The following is a 17878-nucleotide window of genomic DNA, read 5'->3' as shown; positions in this document are numbered from 1 at the left end:
CAGTAGGTCCAGTTGGTCTCCAAACTCATTTTATGGTTATTTTCCCAGTCCAAAAATGTATAATTGGGATGGATATACTTAGAAGTTGGCAGAATTCTCACATTGGTTCCCTGACCTGTGGAGTGAAGGCTAATATGGCTAGAAAGGCTAAATGGAAGCCTTTAGAGTTGCCTCTGCCAAAGAAAATCGTGAGTCAAAAACATTGCATCTCTGGAGGAATTGCAGAAATTAGTGCCACTATCAAGGACTTGAAAGACGTCTCCTTTTAACTCTCCTATGTGGGCAGTGCAGAAGACAGAATGGTGGTGGAGAATGACAGTTGACTATTGAAAATTCAATCAGGTAGTGATTCAGATTGCAACTGTTTGTACCAGATGTGGTACCCTTACTTGGGCAGATTAACACATCCACTGGTATATGATATGCAGCTATTGATCTAGAAAATGCCTTTTTCTCAATACCAGGCCATAAGAAAAGAAGCACTGTCAGCAATCTGCTTTTGGTTGGCAAGGCCAGCAGTAAACCTTTACGGTTTTATCTCAAGCATATATTAACTCTGCAGTCCTGTGTCATAACTTGGTCTGAAGGAAACTCGACTGTCTCTTCCACGAAATATCACATTGATTCACATGGACCAAGTGAGCCGGAGGTAGCAACCATTTTGTTGGTAGCATATGTGCATCAGAGGATGGGAAATAAAACCAACCAAAATCCAAGGGCCTTCTACCTCAGTGAAATTCCTAGGTACCCAGTGGTATAGGACATGCAGTACATGACTTCTTTTTTTTTTTTTTAATTATTATTTATTTATTTTTTATTGAATATCTTCTTCATTTACATTGCCAATGGTAAAACCTTTCCCAATTTCCCCCCTCCCAAAAGCCCCCCTCCCCTCCTCCCACCTCCTGCCTCTGTGTATATGCCCCTCTACCTGACACACTACCACCTGTCCCCCCACCCCCCACCAGTACATGACTTCTAAGATGAACATTGTAATTCTAAGTTGGTGCACCTGGCCCCTCGCATCCCTCACATCACCAAGAAAGAAGCACAGTGTTTAGTGAGTCTATTTGGACTCTGGAGACAATACATTCCTCACTTGGGTGTTTTCCTTTGGCCCATATGCCAAGTGACTCAGAAATCTGCTAGCTTTGAAGGGGCCTGGTACAGGAGACTCAACAAGTTCAGGCTGCTGTGCAGGTTGCTCTACCACTTAGACTGTATCAGCAGACCTACCTGACAGTTTGTCAGTGGCAGATGCTGTTTGGAGCCTTTGGCAGGTCCCTAGTGAATCACAGAAGAGACCTTTGAGATTCTGGAGCAAGGTTCTGCCATCATCTACAGACAATTATTCACCATTCGAGAGACAAGTCTTCACCTGCTATTGGGCCTTAGTAGAAACTGAATGTTTGACAGTGAGGTAATCAAGTTACTGTGGGCTCTGAGCTGTCCATCACAAGCTGACCTACCAAGTCATAAAGCAGGGTGTGCACAGCAGCAATTTATTATCAAATGGAAATGATATATATGTGATTGGGCCCAAGCAGGTCCTAAAGGCACAGGCAAGTTATGTGAAGAAGTTGCCCAAATGCCTATGGCTTCTAATCCTGTCACAATGCCATCTGCTGTCAGGCATATAGTTATAGCCTGGTGGGGTGTGCCCTGCGATCAACTGACCATGAAAGAGAAGACTAGGACCTGGTTTAGTGATGGTTCTGCACACTATGTCCACCAAGGAGTGGACAACTGCAGCATTACAACCCTTTTCTGGAACAACCCTGAAAAATCCTGGTGAAGGGAAATCTTCATAGTAGGTAGTCCATACAGTCATACATTTTATTTGGAAGGATAAATGGTCAGATGTGTGACTGTTTACTGACTCATGGTCTGTAACTAGTGGATCAGATGTATGGTCAGGGACTTGGAAAACATGATTGGAAAATTGGTGAGAAAGACATCTGGGAGCTAGGCGATGGTGGCACACGCCTGTAATCCCAGCACTCTGGGAGGCAGGGGCAGGCAGATTTCTGAGTTCGAGGCCAGCCTGGTCTACAGAGTGAGTTCCAGGACAGCCAGGGCTACACAGAGAAACCCTGTCTCGAAAAAACCAAATCCAAAAAACAAAAAACAAAAAAAAACCCAAACCAAAAAACCCAAAAACCACCAAAAACCACCAAAAAAAAAAAAAAAAAAAAAAAAAAAAAAAGAGACATCTGGGGAAGAAGGAAGAAAGAAATAAGATAGATCTCTCCAAATAGGCAAAGGATGTAAAGCTACCTGTGTCCCATGTAAATGTTGACTTGAGGAGAGGAGTTCAATAGTCAGGTAGAGAGGATGAACCATTCTGTGGACAGTCAGCCCCATTCCCAACCCGTTCCTGCCATTGGCCAATGGACTCATGAACAAAGTGGCCATGGTGGCGGAGATGAACAATGTGCATGGACTCAACCACATGGATTCCCACTGGATTTTCACCAGCTGACCTGGTGAGAAGCTACAGCTGTTGCTGAGTACCACACCTGCCAACGGCAGAGACCATCACTGAGACCCAGATATGGCACTATTCCCTGGGGTGACTAGCCAGTGATCTAGGGGCAGGCTGACTACATTGGACCACTTTTGCTATGAACAGGACAACATGTTGTCCTTACTGGAGTATTTATTTTGGTTATAGATTTACCTTTCCTGCACATAATGCTGCCACAACCACCATCCATGGATTTACAGAATGTTTTATCCACCATCATGATATTCCACACAGTATTGCTTCTGACAATGCTATGACTTGCTTCATAGCTAGAGAAGTGTGACAGTGGGCTCATGATCATGGGATCCACTGGTCCTCCCATGTTCCTCATCATCCTGAAGCAGCTGGCCAAAAGAAATATGGAATAGCCTTTTTGTTTTGTTTTGGTTTTTTTGTTTTGTTTTTTGGATTTGTTTTTTTCAAGACAGGGTTTCTCTGGGTAGCCTTAGCTGTCCTGGAACTCACTCTGTAGACTAGGCTGGCCTTGAACTCAGAAATCTGCCTGCCTCTGCTTCCCAGAGTGCTGGGATTACAGGCGTGTGCCACCACTGCCAGGCTGGAATAGCCTTTTGAAGACATGATTCCAGCACCAATTAGATAGCAGCAGCCTGGAAGAATAGGGCAGGATTGTCCAGAAAGTGTGGTATGTGCTTTTAATCAGCTTCCAATATATGGTGTGGTTTCTCCCATAGCTTGGAACCATGGGCCCAGGAGTCAAGGGGTGAAAAAGGAAATAGACCCATTCACTATCCATCCGCCCTAGTGACCAACTAGATTTTTTGCTTCCTGTTTCCACAACCTTAAGTTCTGCTGGCCTAGAAGTTTTGGTTCCAGTGTGGGGAGCACTCCTGCAAGAGTTGGAAGCTCGGATTTCCTCCTGGCCACTTCTGGCTTCTAATGCCCGCAAACCTACAGGCTAAGGAAGGAATAACACTGTTAGGAGGTGCGGCAGATACAGATTACCCTCAGGAAATTGAATTGCATCTCCACAATGGAAGTAAGAAAGGTTATGTCTGGAGTGCAGGAAATCTATTAGGACATCTCTTGGTGCTACCATATCATCCTGTGATTAAAGTCAATGGGAAACTACAATAACCTAACCTAGGCAGGGTGACAAAGGACACAGACTATTCAGGAACGAAGGTATGGGTCACTCCTCCAGAAAAAGTCAAGACCTGCTGAGGTGTTTGCTGAGGATGGAGGAAATAGAGGAATGGGTAGTAGAGAGAGGTAGTTAATACCAGCTGTAAACACATGACCAGTTGCAGAAACCTAAGTGACAAGAGTGTTTCTGACATATACTGTTAAGAATGTGTTAGCCGGGCAGTGGTGGCACACACTTTAATCCCAGCACTTGGGAGGCAGAGGCAGGCAGATTTCTGAGTTTAAGGCTAGTCATGTCTACAGAGTGAGTTCCAGGACAGCCAGACTACACAGAGAAACCCTGTCTCGAAAAACCAAAAAAAAAAAAAAAAAAAGACCCTCATGGAACATTGGTCCCAGTTCTTAGATTTACTTATTTTTATTTATGAGTTCACTGTAGTTGTCTTCAGATATACCAGAAGAGGGCGGGGGGGGGGGGGGGGCCGTGGCTCACAACCATCCATAAAGAGACCTGATGCCCTCTTCTGGTGCATCTGAACATAGCTACAGTATACTCAAATAATAAATAAATCTTTAAAAATATTTGGGCGGCGGCCACCTATAATCCCAGCACTCGGGAGGAAGAGGCAGATGGATTTTTGAGTTCGAGGCCAGCCTGGTCTACATAGTGAGTTCCAGGACAGCCAGGGCTATACAGAGAAACCCTGTCGTGAAAAAACCAAAATCCAAAAAAAAAAAAAAAAAAAAAGAAAATTATATAGCCGGGCGTGGTAGTGCACGCCTGTAATCCCAGCATTTGCAAGGCAGAGGCAGGCAGATTTCTGAGTTCGAGGCCAACCTGGTTTACAGAGTGAGTTCCAGAACAGCCAGGGCTACACAGAGAAAGCCTGTCTCAGAAAAAACAACAACAACAACAAAAAACATTTAATGGGCTGGAGAGGTGGCTCAGTGGTTAAGAACACTGACTGCTCTTCCCGAGGTACTGAGTTCAAATCCCAGCAACCACATGGTGGCTCATAACCATCTGTAATGAGATCTGATGCCCCTTTCTGGAGTGTCTGAAGACAGCTACAGTGTACTCACATATAAAAAAAAAAAGAGGTCATCGGACCACATCACCATGTGGTTGCTGGGATTTGAACTCAGGACCTTTGGAAGAACAGTCAGTGCTCTTAACCACTGAGCCATCTCTCCAGTCCCTGGCCCCTATTCTTAAATTTATAATGCATTTGCAGTTGTATGAAGGAGAGTTGTATCATATTAACCAGATTATGACCTGGTTAAATATATAATACATTGGCAATTGTATGAGATAGTCACATCGTGTTCAGCATAATTATGACCTGGTTATTGTCTTCATTTGCAAATTAAACATGGCATACAGAGATATGGTTGTGTCAAACTGGCGAGGGGCAGAGTTGTGATTTTTCTTTTTGGTTATCAACTTCACAACATCTGGAATTAACTAAACCTCAAGTATCTGGGTTCGCCTGTTAGGGATTTTGTTCTTAATTTGAAGCGAGTTTAAGGTTTCTCTGTGTAGTCCTGGCTGTCTTAGAACTCAGAGATCCACTTGCCTCTGCTTCCAACATGCTGGGATTAAAGGCTTTCTACACCACTGCTTCTTCCTTCTCTCGCTCATCATTCAGACCCCATTACACATGGTTGTGAGCTATCGCTGAATCCCACTCCCTGCTTAGCCCCATCCTCAGAGATCTCTCACACACATACACAGGTGTTGCTGAAAAAAACTTTAATAGGGCGTGGCTGATTCTTCATGAAGGTCAAAGAGGAGGGGCATCAAATCTGTAAGAGAGTCAGAGGAGCTTGCAATCTTGGCCTGTTCTGTGCCGGGTCTGCTATGCTATCCCACAGAGCTTAAGGTTCGGATGCTACCACTTCTGAAGCCTTTCTGCTAGCTACAGCAGAATCCTCTTAACAGATAAGCCCTAGCTCAAACGCCCTTGTGCCCAGGATTCCGGGCTGTGAGTGGTGTCTGCGGCAACCTCAGTTTCCCTATTCCTTGAACACAAACTCCGACTCTCATTGGGAGGTCTCAGAGGATGGTATCACTTAGAGGGTCTCAACCACTCGTGTTCTGCTTCCTGCAGATGTGGAGAATAACGGGGGTGGGGGGTTGGGGGGGTGAGGGTGAGAGGGCACAGCTGGCCTAGAGTCCCCCACCCTTGGGCTCATAGAAGTCTTCACACCTGGCTGGCTCATGCACTGCTGGATACTTTGCATCTGAGTGGAAGCCAAGGTGCGGGCCTCCTCCAAAAAGCGGCGGTGTCCCTCCTCCGTCAACTTCCAGAGGCAGGATCGAGGCCGAATGCTGGCCTTGGCCTCGCCCTGCTTACTGACCGGCACTTTCTCAAAACTGTCTCGGAAACAGAGATTGTGACGGATTGTATTCTTCCAGGCCTCTGGAGCTGTCCGGAAAAAAGGAAAGTGCTCTCTGTGGACAGGGAGGAAGGGTAAAGAAAGGCATGGCGCCTCTGAAGAGGACACACTCTGGTCCTTGTTCCTCCCAAGGGCCAGGACCCTCAGCTTCCTCTCAGGGTGAAGGATAGACTGGTCTGGAATTTTGCTGGAATTCACTTTGCTGGCAGAACCACAACTCAGTTTATGAACCATCTTTTTTTTTTCCTTTCAGTCTTTGAGACAGTCTAATGTAGCCTGGATTGACCCTGAACTCACTGGGTAGCTGAGGATGACCTTAAACCCCTGGCCACCCTCCTACTTCCGAGTGCTGGGATCACAGGCCTGTGCCACCATGTTAGGATGAGAAATTGCTTCTTCTTAGCTTAGTTTACTGTCCCCAATTTCAGGTTCATTTTTGCTCCTCCCTCAAGGGCTGGGGATTTTGACAGCAGGAACAAAGCAGAACCCAAGAGGTGGTTTAATCTGAGACACGGGGCTCTTTGCCTAATACCAAGGAAGGCCTCCCTCATACTCAAAGCAAAATGTTAGTTGGTCATGGTAACACACCCTTAATTCTACCACCGCAGAGGCAGAGGCAGAGGCAGAGGCAGAGGCAGAGGCAGAGGCAGAGGCAGAGGCAGAGGCAGAGGCAGAGGCAGAGGAAGAGGAAGAGGCAGAGGCAGGTAGATCTCTGATTTTGAAGGCAACCTGGTATACACAGTGAGTTCTAGGACAGCCAGGGCTACACACTGTCACTCAGGGGGGCAGTGGCAAGTAGGTCTCTTGAGTTCAAGGCTAGCCCAGTCTATACAGTGAGATTCAAGCCAGCCTGAGCTACAAAGTGAGTCCTTGTCTCAAAAAAGAGGCCCTAGTTTCAATGATCACACACACAGACACATACAATTCAAATTCTCAGTGAAGCTTCCTTGACCCTTGGAGGTACAGGGTTCTGTGCCAGGCAGGACAGTCTAAGGGGCAGGAAGTGAGAGATGTTGTTGGGGATACTGAATTCTATTCTGGCTAATCTTTAAGGACAGGATGGGAGACTTGACCCAGGAGAATTGGTATTTGAGGAACAGCTGAATTTTAAGAGGCGAGGGGGTGGGAATGGCTATGTTCTTGACCATTGAGTAGGCATACATTTGCCTGTGGAAGGAAATAAAACCAGAAGGGGAAACTGAGTCAGCAGCCCAGGGCCAGGTTGGAAGTTATTAAACCCTGACCCTCCCCTTCCCCTCTTTACAGGGCCCCCTGGGCACATACCGAATGAAGTTGTAGATCTGCTGTACGTGGAGGCCACAGGGGGGACTGTTTCTGAGTGCCAAGGCAATCAGATGGAAGTAATGGAGAGGGGGGCGGGACCAGAGCCTCCCCTCTGGGCTGATGGTTTGCTGAAGCCTCCACAGACTCTGGAGTGGGGCCCTTGTGGGAAGTGATGGGAGAGCCACAGAGGAGCTGTCATCCTGGTCCTTGGCCGCCTCCTCTTCTGTAGGCTAGAGGGGCACAGAGTAGGATCTGGTCCTGACTCCTCAGCCTCAGCTCCAGTGTGCAGTGACAGAAAGGGGTGCAGTCTAGAACCCACTATCCGACCTTCTCCCCAGGCCCAGGGTACAGGTCAGGTCTAGACGTGTTCATCTTTTATTGGCCCTCAGAAATCCAGCTGCTGATGCCTCAACCCTGTGCCCACCCATCCATACCTCCTCCCAGGGGCTGGGGGAAGAGGCAATGTGCTTCTCCTTCTGTTTCCTCTTCTGCTTGTGAGGCTGCTGCTGTGACGGCGCCTCCGATGCTTCTGAACAGTTGTCTTCTTCCTTCTTCAGGGCAGGCAGCAAGCTTGGCAGGGCCTCCTTTTTAGCTGCGACCTCCAGCTTGCCGGGAGGATACACGATGTTGGGGCTCACCCACATCCACAGATTGGGTTTAATGTCTGGACCTGGGCCGAGGAATAGGAGCTATCTTATAGTTCACTGGCTTTGGGGAGCAAGGTGCTCCCAGCTCAGGAGATGGAATCCTGGCCATAGAGCTCACTACTTACCATCTTGATCAGGGTTGGGTATTTTCTCCAAAGGCAGTTTTGGTGGTTCAACAATTCGGAGTCTGTATAGGGCAACTGGCCGAGAGAAAGAGAGAGAGAGAGAGGAGTCAAGAGAAAGGCAGTGTTGGTGGTTCAATTATTTGGAGTCTGTATTTGGCAACTGGCAAAAACAGAGTCAAGACATTCTAGAATTTCCACTGTTACCCCACGATCTGGGCCTTGAAGATCCCTTGGGGGCAGGTGTGGGCCAAACCCAGGTAGTATGAGGCTACAGCGGCTGGCGTTCCCGTCACCTCTGACTGCAAGTTTTCTTCATTCTCTTCTTACTCCACACATACTATCCTTCAACAATCTCATACCCATGACTGACAGTTACCATCCACAAATCCAAGGCTCCCAAATCTACTACACACCAGGCTTCTCTGCTAGTCTCTGGCAGAGCTGCAGACCGGATGTTGTTGCTTGGGTAACTGACAAGTACTTCAAACTCAGTATCTTCTCTCCTGGTCCCCTCTCCCTTCACCTTTCCTCCTCTCTCTCCCCTCTGCTCCTTTTCCTCCTGATGTGAGTTCCTGCTATAAATCCCAGGCTGGCCTCAAACTTGCTATACCCCTGCCTCAGCCTCCCAGGCTTATAGACATGTATCACATGGTCAACTTCATGGTTAGCATATTTTAATTAAATTACATTTTCTCAGGCCTGCAAGATGGCAGCACATCAGGCAATGTCCAGCCCTATATTTCAGCCCCTGCTCAGAAGTGTCATTCATTCTATAACCTGACCTTAGTAAATTGTGAGTTATTCCATACCCTTATACAGTCGGTAGGACGGAAAGAGGGGGTCACAGATGGTGGAGTTCTTGTCTGTAGGTAGATCTGAGAGCCTTGGATTTACAGATGGTGACTTATGGCCATCTGTTAAAGGTCTTTGCATATGCAAATAATACCCCAAAACACCCTTGGCTGAGAAGATAGCTCTGAGCACTTGGACACGACTTCAACATGACTTCAATCTATAGAACCACATTTAAAGCAAGAACAACAGCCAGGCATGGTGGCTCAGGCCTTCAATCTCAGCATTTAGGAGGCAGAGGCAAGGATCTCTACTGGGAGTTCCAGGACAGCTAGCTGCTTAGAGAGACCCTGTATTAAATTAAAAAAAAAAACAAATAAAAACTAAACCCATCCAGGCAGTCGTAACTCACACCTTTATTCCCAGCACTTGGGAGGCAGAGGCAGGCAAATCTCTGAGTTCTGGGCCAGCCTGGTCTACAGACCCAGTTGCAGGGCAGCCAGGGTTACAAAGAAATCTTGTCTTGAAAACCCTGCCCCCCCTCCCCAAAAAGAAATGAATGAATGAGCCGGGAGGTGGTGGCCCACGCCTTTAATCCCAGCACTTGGGAGGCAGAGGCAGGTGGATTTCTGAGTTTGAGGCCAGCCTGGTCTACAGAGTGAGTTCCAGGACAGCCAGGGCTGCACAGAGAAACCCTGTCTTGAAAAAAAAAAAAAGAAGAAGAAGAAGAAATGAATGAATGAATGAAAACAAAAAAACCAATTAACCAAAACAAAGGCAAAACAAACACAGGTGTTGTGCACACAAGCAAACTACCAACGGGCCTGATAAGCATCAGCTTAGATTTGAGAATTTTCTGTTACAAACTGCAGTGTTTCTCAAGACTGAGTCTCTGTGTGTAGCCTTGAATGTCCTGGTACTCCCTCTGTAGATCAGGCTATCCTTGAACTCAGAGAGCCACCTGCCTCTGCCCCCCCCCCCCCCCAGTGCTAGGATTAAAGGCGTGCGTCCCCAATGCTGGGCTTAAACTGCAGTGTCTTCGTTGCACAAAACGTTTTGTTCTTTCTTATTTTGGGGGGATAGGGGGAGGTCTTAAAGGCACGCACTGACACACCCAGCAAGTTCTCTCCATCCCGTGAGCTCTTTGTGATCACACTCAGGTCATCTGGTTTGACAGCAGATCCTTTTATTTGCTAAGCCATCTTGTCTGCCTTTATTGTCTTTATTGTGGGTTTATGTGTGTGGTGTGTATGTGTGGTGTAGAGCATGTATGTGTTTGGGCCTGTATATGTGTGTACAGGTGGAGATGTGGAGGATGTATGTTTGCTGTGGAGCATGTACGTGCATGGCAGAACACCAATATGTATGGGTTGTGTATGCAGGCACCTGTATGAGTGCATGTGGAGGCCAGGACTTCCAATGTCTTCCTCATTCATCTTCTACCATATATACATATGTACATATATAAAATTACAGTTAATTGGTGTGTGGGAGCACATGTGTCATGGTATGTATAAGTCATAAGATCATTTGAAGGGGCTGGTTCTCGCTCTCCACCATGAGACTCAGGTGGCATGAACCTTTACCCACTAAGCAACTAGCTGCCCCTAGTGTTTTTTAGGAAGATCTCTCACTGAACCAGAAGTACCCCTCTACTCATAAATGCTGGGGTACAAGCACAGTCATACCTAGTTTTTGAGGCAGGTGCCGGGGACTTGAAATCAGAACCTCACATACTTGCAGAGTTAAGTGCCCTTTACCACTGAACCACCTCCCTGGCCCCCACGTTTTTTGTTAAGAGACCCAAAAGACCTTAGGGCTAAGGTTACAGTTCATCAGTAAAGAAAGCCTTTGTCAGCCGGGCGTGGTGGTGCACACCTGTAATCCCAGCACTCTGGGAGGCAGAGGCAGGCGGATTCTGAGTTGGAGGCCAGCCTGGTCTACAGAGTGAGTTCCAGGACAGCCAGGGCTATACAGAGAAACCCTGCCTCAAAAACAAACAAACAAACAAAAACAAAAAACAAAAACAACAAAAAAAGAAAGCCTTTGTCTGAGAGGCACAAGTCTGGGTTCACTCTTCAACCACAAAACAAGATGAAATATTAAGACTGTATTGAGATGGAGGGATCTCACTATGTAATCCTGGCTGGCCTATAACTTATTCTGTAGACCAGACCAGGCTGGCACTGAACTCAGAGACTGGTCTGCCTAAGACTCCTAGTGTAATACCATGTCCAGCATTAAAGTCTTAAGGCTTTACTACCATCCATGGTATGTAAGTATCCAATTGATGTTTATTTAGGTTGTCTTTTGTTAAAATATTTGTTTTATCCAGGATAGTGGTGCAGGGCTTTAATCCCAGCACTTGGGAGGTAGAGGCAGGTGGGTCTCTCTGATTTCAAGGTCAGTTCTGGCACTGCTGGGGATACGTGGAGAATCCCTGTCTGGTATAACAAACAAAACAAGGGTACAACAACTTTGATTGATAAACATATCCATAAGGGTACACGCCTGTAATCCCAGTAGTGGGAGTCTAATTGGAAGATTGTGAATTTGGGGCACAAAAACTATATGATAACTTTGACCAACATAAAAACATAGTAAAGCCAAGGAGCAGGAGTTGTACAAGGTAATTATCCTAGCATCTGAGAGTCTGAGATGGAAGGATCCATTTGGAATGCAAAAATTATACAGTACCTTTAGAAGACATAAAAGCATGTTAGAGTCTATGAGATGCATCAGCGAGTCACAGAGCTTGCCGCCTGGCCTGCAGATTTGGGTTTAACCTCATAACAGAATGAGTGAGCTCCTAGAGGACGCACTGACTTTCATGTGTGTCACAGGGTAAGACCTCAGTCACACAGTGAGGCTCCGTTTCCCTTTGTTGGCCCCCTTTATCCCCCCATTCAGGGGAAGGGGAGGGCATAGCGTCTAGCCCATGCAGCCCTTAAGTCCCGCGGAAGCCACGCACAACCTTGACCTCCAGCCTATCTCCCAATCTCAGTCCTTAAAACTTATCAGCAGGGTTCCTGTAGGCTGTACCACTGTTTTTTATTCTCGGCTGTCTCCGAGAGGATGATTATCTGTTTCCTCAGTCTCTACACTGGAATGCTTCAGGGTTCAGCCTTGGTCCAAGTGTTCTCACTCCGGCAATTCTAATTAAATACCAAAGCCACTCAACAAGTGTCACCAATCACACTCCTCCCCAGAAGTCCATGCTCCAACATCTAACGGCCTACTTTACTGCTCCTGCTCCAGCCAGATCTAGAGTTCAGGATCCAGCCCAATGCTACAAGTGTGGGAACCTGCCCCAAAACAAAACACAACACAACACCTGTCCTGAAACAAAGACTAGGGCCTTGCACAAGACACCTTTAAGCTGGTCTAGAACTCCTGGGTCCAATCACTCCGGTCTCAGCTTCTGGAGAATAAAACATTTATATGTGGATGTGGAAATGATGGCTCTGACTATCAATAGGGGGAAACAACAACCTTGCACTGGATTAAGAAAAGCACTTCAAAAGCAAGGGTGATCACCTAAAACTACTGAACTTTTGCTCCAAGGAAGAGGAAAAACCTAAAATGGGTCCACCATCCTTTTGATGATATTAACTCCATCTTGTACTACAATAAAACAAGGAAAGGTGGGCTAGCACCCAGGGATGGTGGAGGCCCCTGCCTAGAGCACCAGTAGTAGGTCAACTGTTAAGACTTGAAGCAAACCTGGACTTCAAAAACAAAATCATAAGCCAGGCGGTGGTGGCGCACGCCTGTAATCCCAGCACTCTGGGAGGCAAAGGCAGGCGGATTTCTGAGTTGGAGGCCAGTCTGGTCTACAGAGTGAGTTCCAGGACAGCCAGGGCTACACAGAAAAACCCTGTCTCGAAAAAACCAAAATCCAAAAAAACCCCCAAAAACAAACAAACAAAAAGCAAAAAAAAAAAAACAAAAAAACAAAAAAAAAAAAACACCCAAAAACCAAAATCAAAAACAGCAACAACCAAAGAGGCAAAGGATACTTCTCGAAAGAGAACAAAAAAGTCAAGTTCCTATGCCCAAGCGCCAAAGCTCAGAAGAGGTCTAGGAATGTTCTGGGGGGTTCTGGGGATAAAAGCTGATAACCCACAGTATATGGCCTCTAGGGACTCAGTTGCGGGAAGGGCCACACCCACTCCGGCGAGTGGTTCGAGACCCTTATCTCAGTGAGTTGGCTAGCCTGGGAAGCCAGAGGCAGTCCGCCCTTTTGACGCCAGAGTCACCCACGCGCCCCACCCCCACTGCCCCACTCACGTTTCTGCTCGGCCTGGGACAAGTGTGTCGTGGTGAAGGACAAGAAGCTCTCGTTGCCCATATCCCAATCCAGCAAGCCCGGAACCTGGCCATGGAGGCTGGCCCAGAAGTCCGGGTCCTGGGATTTGGGGTCCACTTTTGAGGCTAGAGGAGACAAGCGGTGCGGGATGCAAGGGTTGGGGAGACTCGCCCGCGTGGAAGGTGCTTCCTCAAGCCGCGGGCAAACCGGGGTGGGAGCGGTCAGGAGCTCAGCATCCCTGCAGACACTCCGGATTGCCTCAGGATACAACCAGCTCTCGCTCATCAGGTTTCCCTGCGCCTGCGGATGTGGCTCAGCTGGTAGAGTGCCTATCTGCCAAGTTCGAAGCCTGCAACCTCCTAAAACCAGATTTCGAGCTACACGCCTAAAATCAATCACACTTGGCGGAAGCACAAATTCAAAGTTACCCTAAACGACACAAGCGAATCTGGAGCGAGTGGAGGGGATGGAGGAGGAGGAGTTTAAATGCGGGAGGCGTGGTGCTAGACCAGCAAGGTCTTTTTTTTTTTTTTTTAAGGCAAGGAAAAAAAAAAAAAAAACAGGGCGTGGTGGTGCACTTCTGGCCTTTCTTTAATCCCAGCACTCTGGAGGCAGAGGCGGGCAGATCTCTGAGTTCAAGGCCTACAGAGCTAGTTTTTGGAGGCTACACACAGAAACCCTGTCTCAAAATAAATACATAAAAAGAAAAAGAAAGAAACAAATAAATGAATGAAGAGATGAAGAGAACAAAGGAAGATGGAATGGCTCAGAGAAGGGTCAAGGTTCATCCAGGTGACTTTCCCCAACAGAATAAATAAATAAATGTCCTAACAAAAGAATATGAGGATACAGAAGAAACATATCCCAGACCATGCTCAATCATGTCTGAGAAAGCCCTTAAAGACACAATGATCCCATGATTGTATTAATATCTATATTCCACAAATCATGAATGCTTTTAAAGCATATCTAGTTTTTTTAAACAAAGATTTTATGTTTATTTAATTAATGCATTAATTGCGTTTTTTTGAGACAGGATTTCTCTGTGTAGTTCTGGCTGTCTGGAGAAGTTCTGGAGAAGACTCTGCAGACCAGGCTGGCCTTGAACTCACAGAGATCTGCCTGCCTCTGCCTCCTGGGTGCAGTGATTAAAGGTGTGTGCTGCCACACCCAGCTGTATTTTATTTTTAACTAAATTTATATTTCATAAAAGTTTTAAACAGTTTATTCAAGATTGCAACATGGAGAGTAGAGCAGAGATTAAATTAAATAAAAATTGACTTAACATTTTTGGTTTTTCAGCCGGGCATTGGTGGCACACGCCTTTAATCCCAGCACTTGGGCATTGGTGGCACACACCTTTAATCCCAGCACTTGGGAGGCAGAAGCAGGCAGATTTCTGAGTTGGAGGCCAGCCTGGTCTACAGAGTGAGTTCCAGGACAGCCAGGGTTACACAGAGACCCTGTCTTGGAAAAAAAAAACAAAAACAAAAATTGGTTTTTCAAATTTACAGAAAAATTTTATATGCTGTAAACATTTCTTTATGTCCTTATTAATTTTTTATTCATTCATCCACTTATTTTCCTCAGTTCTGGGAATTGGTGGGCAAGCGTTGTACTGTCTGACTAGACGCTCAGCCCATATGTGTATATTTATGTATGCATGTATACACACATGTATTTTTTTTCTTTTCAGTTTTTTGAAAATAGGATCTCACTGGACTTTGAACTCTGTGGTCTGAGAGTAGCTGGGAAACCTTGAACCTCGTTCATCTACTCCCCGAGATTACAGACATGCAGGAAAAGAGAGATGGCTCAGCGGAAAAGAGCACTGACAACCTTTGCAGAGGATCTGGGTTCAATTCGCAGCACCGACATGACAGCTCCCCACTGTCTGTAACTCCTGTTCCAGGGGATGCAACACCCTTATAATGCAGGCACACATGGAGGCCGATGCACATAAAATTAAAGTAAGTGATTAAAAAAAAAGATTACAGGTATGCATCATCATGTTTAGCTCATTATACATGTTTATACATATATGTCACATTTAATTTATTTTGTGTGTGTGTGTGTGTGTGTGTGTGCTTGAGCTTGCCATGGTGCTAGTGGGGGTCAGGACAAGCTGGGAGAGTTGGTTCTCCTCTTCAACCATTTGGGTCCCAGGGATCAAACTCAGATCCCTGAGTTTACCCTCTGGGCCATCTTATGAATCCTCAGTGGATATTTTTCCTTTTCTTTTTTTTTTTAATGTTTTTTTGTTTGTTTGAGACATGATCTCATTATGTAGCTCCTTATCCAGGAATTCCCAATGTAGACCAGGCTGGCCTCAAATTCAAGTAGATGCAGCTGTCTCTGCCTCTGCAGTGCTGGGATCAAAAGGTGCTGCCCCGCCCATCCTGCTCCTCCTCCTTTTGGCCTGTTTTTCCTAAATGATGGCTGCCTGATGGTGCTGGGAATAGAGCCCAGGGACTTAGGGACACCAGGCAACTGCTTTGCTGGAGTTACATCTGGTTTTTAGGGCCGAAGAGATGGCTCAGAAGTAAAGAGCACTTGCCGTTCAATCGCAAGGGCTGGAGTTCAGGTGTCAGTGTCTGTGTCCCCACAATCAGCCCTTAAAAGTCTATAATGTCTAATGAATCGTTTAGTAATTTGTCAACAGCATATCCTTTCACCCAGAAACACTTTTATTGGTATTTCCTAAAAACAAATATTAGATTACATAGACAAAAATTGGGAGTTGGAACTTTCTGTCTGTCTGCCTGTCTGTCGGTCTGTCTGTCTTTCAAGGCAGGATCTCACTATGTAGACCAGGTTGGCCTCAAACTTATAGAGATCTGCTTATTCTGCCTCCTAAGTGTAGGGAATCATGATTTGTTTGTTTGTTTTTGTTTTAATGAGGATTCAAACTCAGATCAAGTCTGCAGAACAAATACTCTCACCCACCATCCATCTACCCAGGCTAATCTTTCTTTTCCTTTGAACTCTCATTTAGCCCAGGTTGGAATTATGCCACGGAGCTAAGATAAGTACTTTAGGATTACTAGTGCTGTGATGAAACCTCAGGACCAAAGCAACTTGTGAAGGAAAGGGTTTATTTGGCTGACATACCCAGAGTCATACATGGTCCCCTCGAGGGACCTTGATGCATGAGCTAATGAGAAGGCCCTGCAGCCTACTGGCTTGCTCCTCAGGGTTTTCTCAGCCTGCTTTCTGACAGAACCTAGGATCTTTAGCCTGGGGGTAGCACTACAAAGAGTGGGGTCCCTCCCACCTCAACCACTAATTAAGAAAATCCCCTCCAGGCTCACCTCCAGTCTGTTTATGGAGGTGTTTTCTCAACTGAAGCTCCCTCTTCTCAGATGACTCGCCCAGTGGTTCTCAACCTTCCCGATGCTGCCACCCTTTAACACAGTTCCTCATGTTGTGGTGACCCACAACCATGAAATTATTTCCGTTGCTATTGTTATAAATTATAATGTAAATAGCTGTTTTTGTTATTGTTGTTTATTTGTTTGTTTTTTTGAGAGACAAGGTTTGCCTCTGCCTCCGTGTAGTACTGGAATTAAAGGTGTGGGTCACCACTGCCAGCCAGACATTGGATCTTAGAACAGTTGTGAGACACCCAGTGGGTGTTAGAAATCGAACCAAGTTCTCTGCAAGACCAGCTAATGCTCCTAACCACCCTGTCTGTGATATTTTAATTGTGCATTTTATACAGGGTGTTAAATTTTTACTTGTCGTCCTAGTTATGTTAGAAAGTACTAACTGGAGGCTTCCTTACAGTTTCAGATGGTGAGCCTGTGTTCACCACCTCGTGTTCACCACCTCAGGAAGCACGACGGCTACTGAGCAGTAGCTGAGAGCTATATTTTATCTGAAGGTTGGCAGCAGAGAGAGACAGAGGCAGAGACAGAGAGACAGAGAGACAGAGAGACTGGGCCTGGCATGGGCTTTTGAAATGTTGAAGCTCATCTCAGTGACACACCTCCTCCAACAAGGCCACACACCTCCTAGTCCTTCCCAAAATAGTTCCAATGGGGGCCATGGGGCCATTCTCATTCAAACCACAACATTCATATAAAGATTCTAAAAACAATTAAGTGTTTTTTTTTTTTTTTTTTTGAGACAGAGTTTTCTCTGGGTAGCCCTGGCTGTCTTGGAACTCACTCTATAGACCAGGCTGGCCTCAACAGATCCACCTGCCTCTGCCTCCTGAGTGCTGGGATTAAAGGCATGCATCACCACAGCCAAGCTGGGTTTTGTTTTACGTTCTACAATTCTTATTTAATACTGGACACAGCAATGCATGTATTGAGTCCCGGAGCTGAAGGCAGATCTAGGCAGAACTCTTCGAGTTCGAGGCCAACATGATCTATAGAGTGATTTCTAGGCCAGCTGGGGCTACACATTGAGACCTTGTTTTTAAAGGGTGTGTGTGAGGCTCCCCCCCCCCCCCCCATGGCGCACGCCTGTAATCTCAGCACTCTGGGAGGCAGAGGCAGGTGGATTTCTGAGTTCGAGGCCAGCCTGGTCTACAGAGTGAGTTCCAGGGCTGTTACACAAATATTTTATCTAGGCGGAAAGTATGGGCGGGCAGTGGGGCTAGAGAGATGGCTCAGAGGTTAAAGCTAGCTCCACTGCTCTTCCAGAGGGTCTGAGTTCTGAGTTCCATTGCTCTTGACCCACC

The 17878-nt window shown here is 46.4% G+C and overlaps 1 protein-coding gene across 1 annotated transcript; it reads right to left on the bottom strand.

Annotated features, from left to right (window-relative positions):
• Positions 1-5384: 5384 nt before the first annotated feature.
• Positions 5385-13299, bottom strand: Foxr1 (forkhead box R1). The gene is made up of 6 exons (XM_052189359.1): positions 13170-13299; positions 8088-8162; positions 7750-7985; positions 7316-7545; positions 5842-6086; positions 5385-5437 (listed from the first exon to the last, which is right to left on the bottom strand). The coding sequence occupies exons 1-6, from the start codon at positions 13228-13230 to the stop codon at positions 5385-5387; spliced, it is 900 nt and encodes a 299-aa protein (XP_052045319.1). The 5' UTR covers positions 13231-13299.
• Positions 13300-17878: the final 4579 nt, after the last annotated feature.

The sequence above is a fragment of the Apodemus sylvaticus genome, chromosome 7 (genome assembly GCF_947179515.1).
Source record: "Apodemus sylvaticus chromosome 7, mApoSyl1.1, whole genome shotgun sequence".
NCBI lineage: Eukaryota > Metazoa > Chordata > Mammalia > Rodentia > Muridae > Apodemus > Apodemus sylvaticus.
The sequence above is the reverse complement of the archived record's forward strand: the minus strand, read 5'-3'. Positions and strand labels throughout refer to the sequence as shown.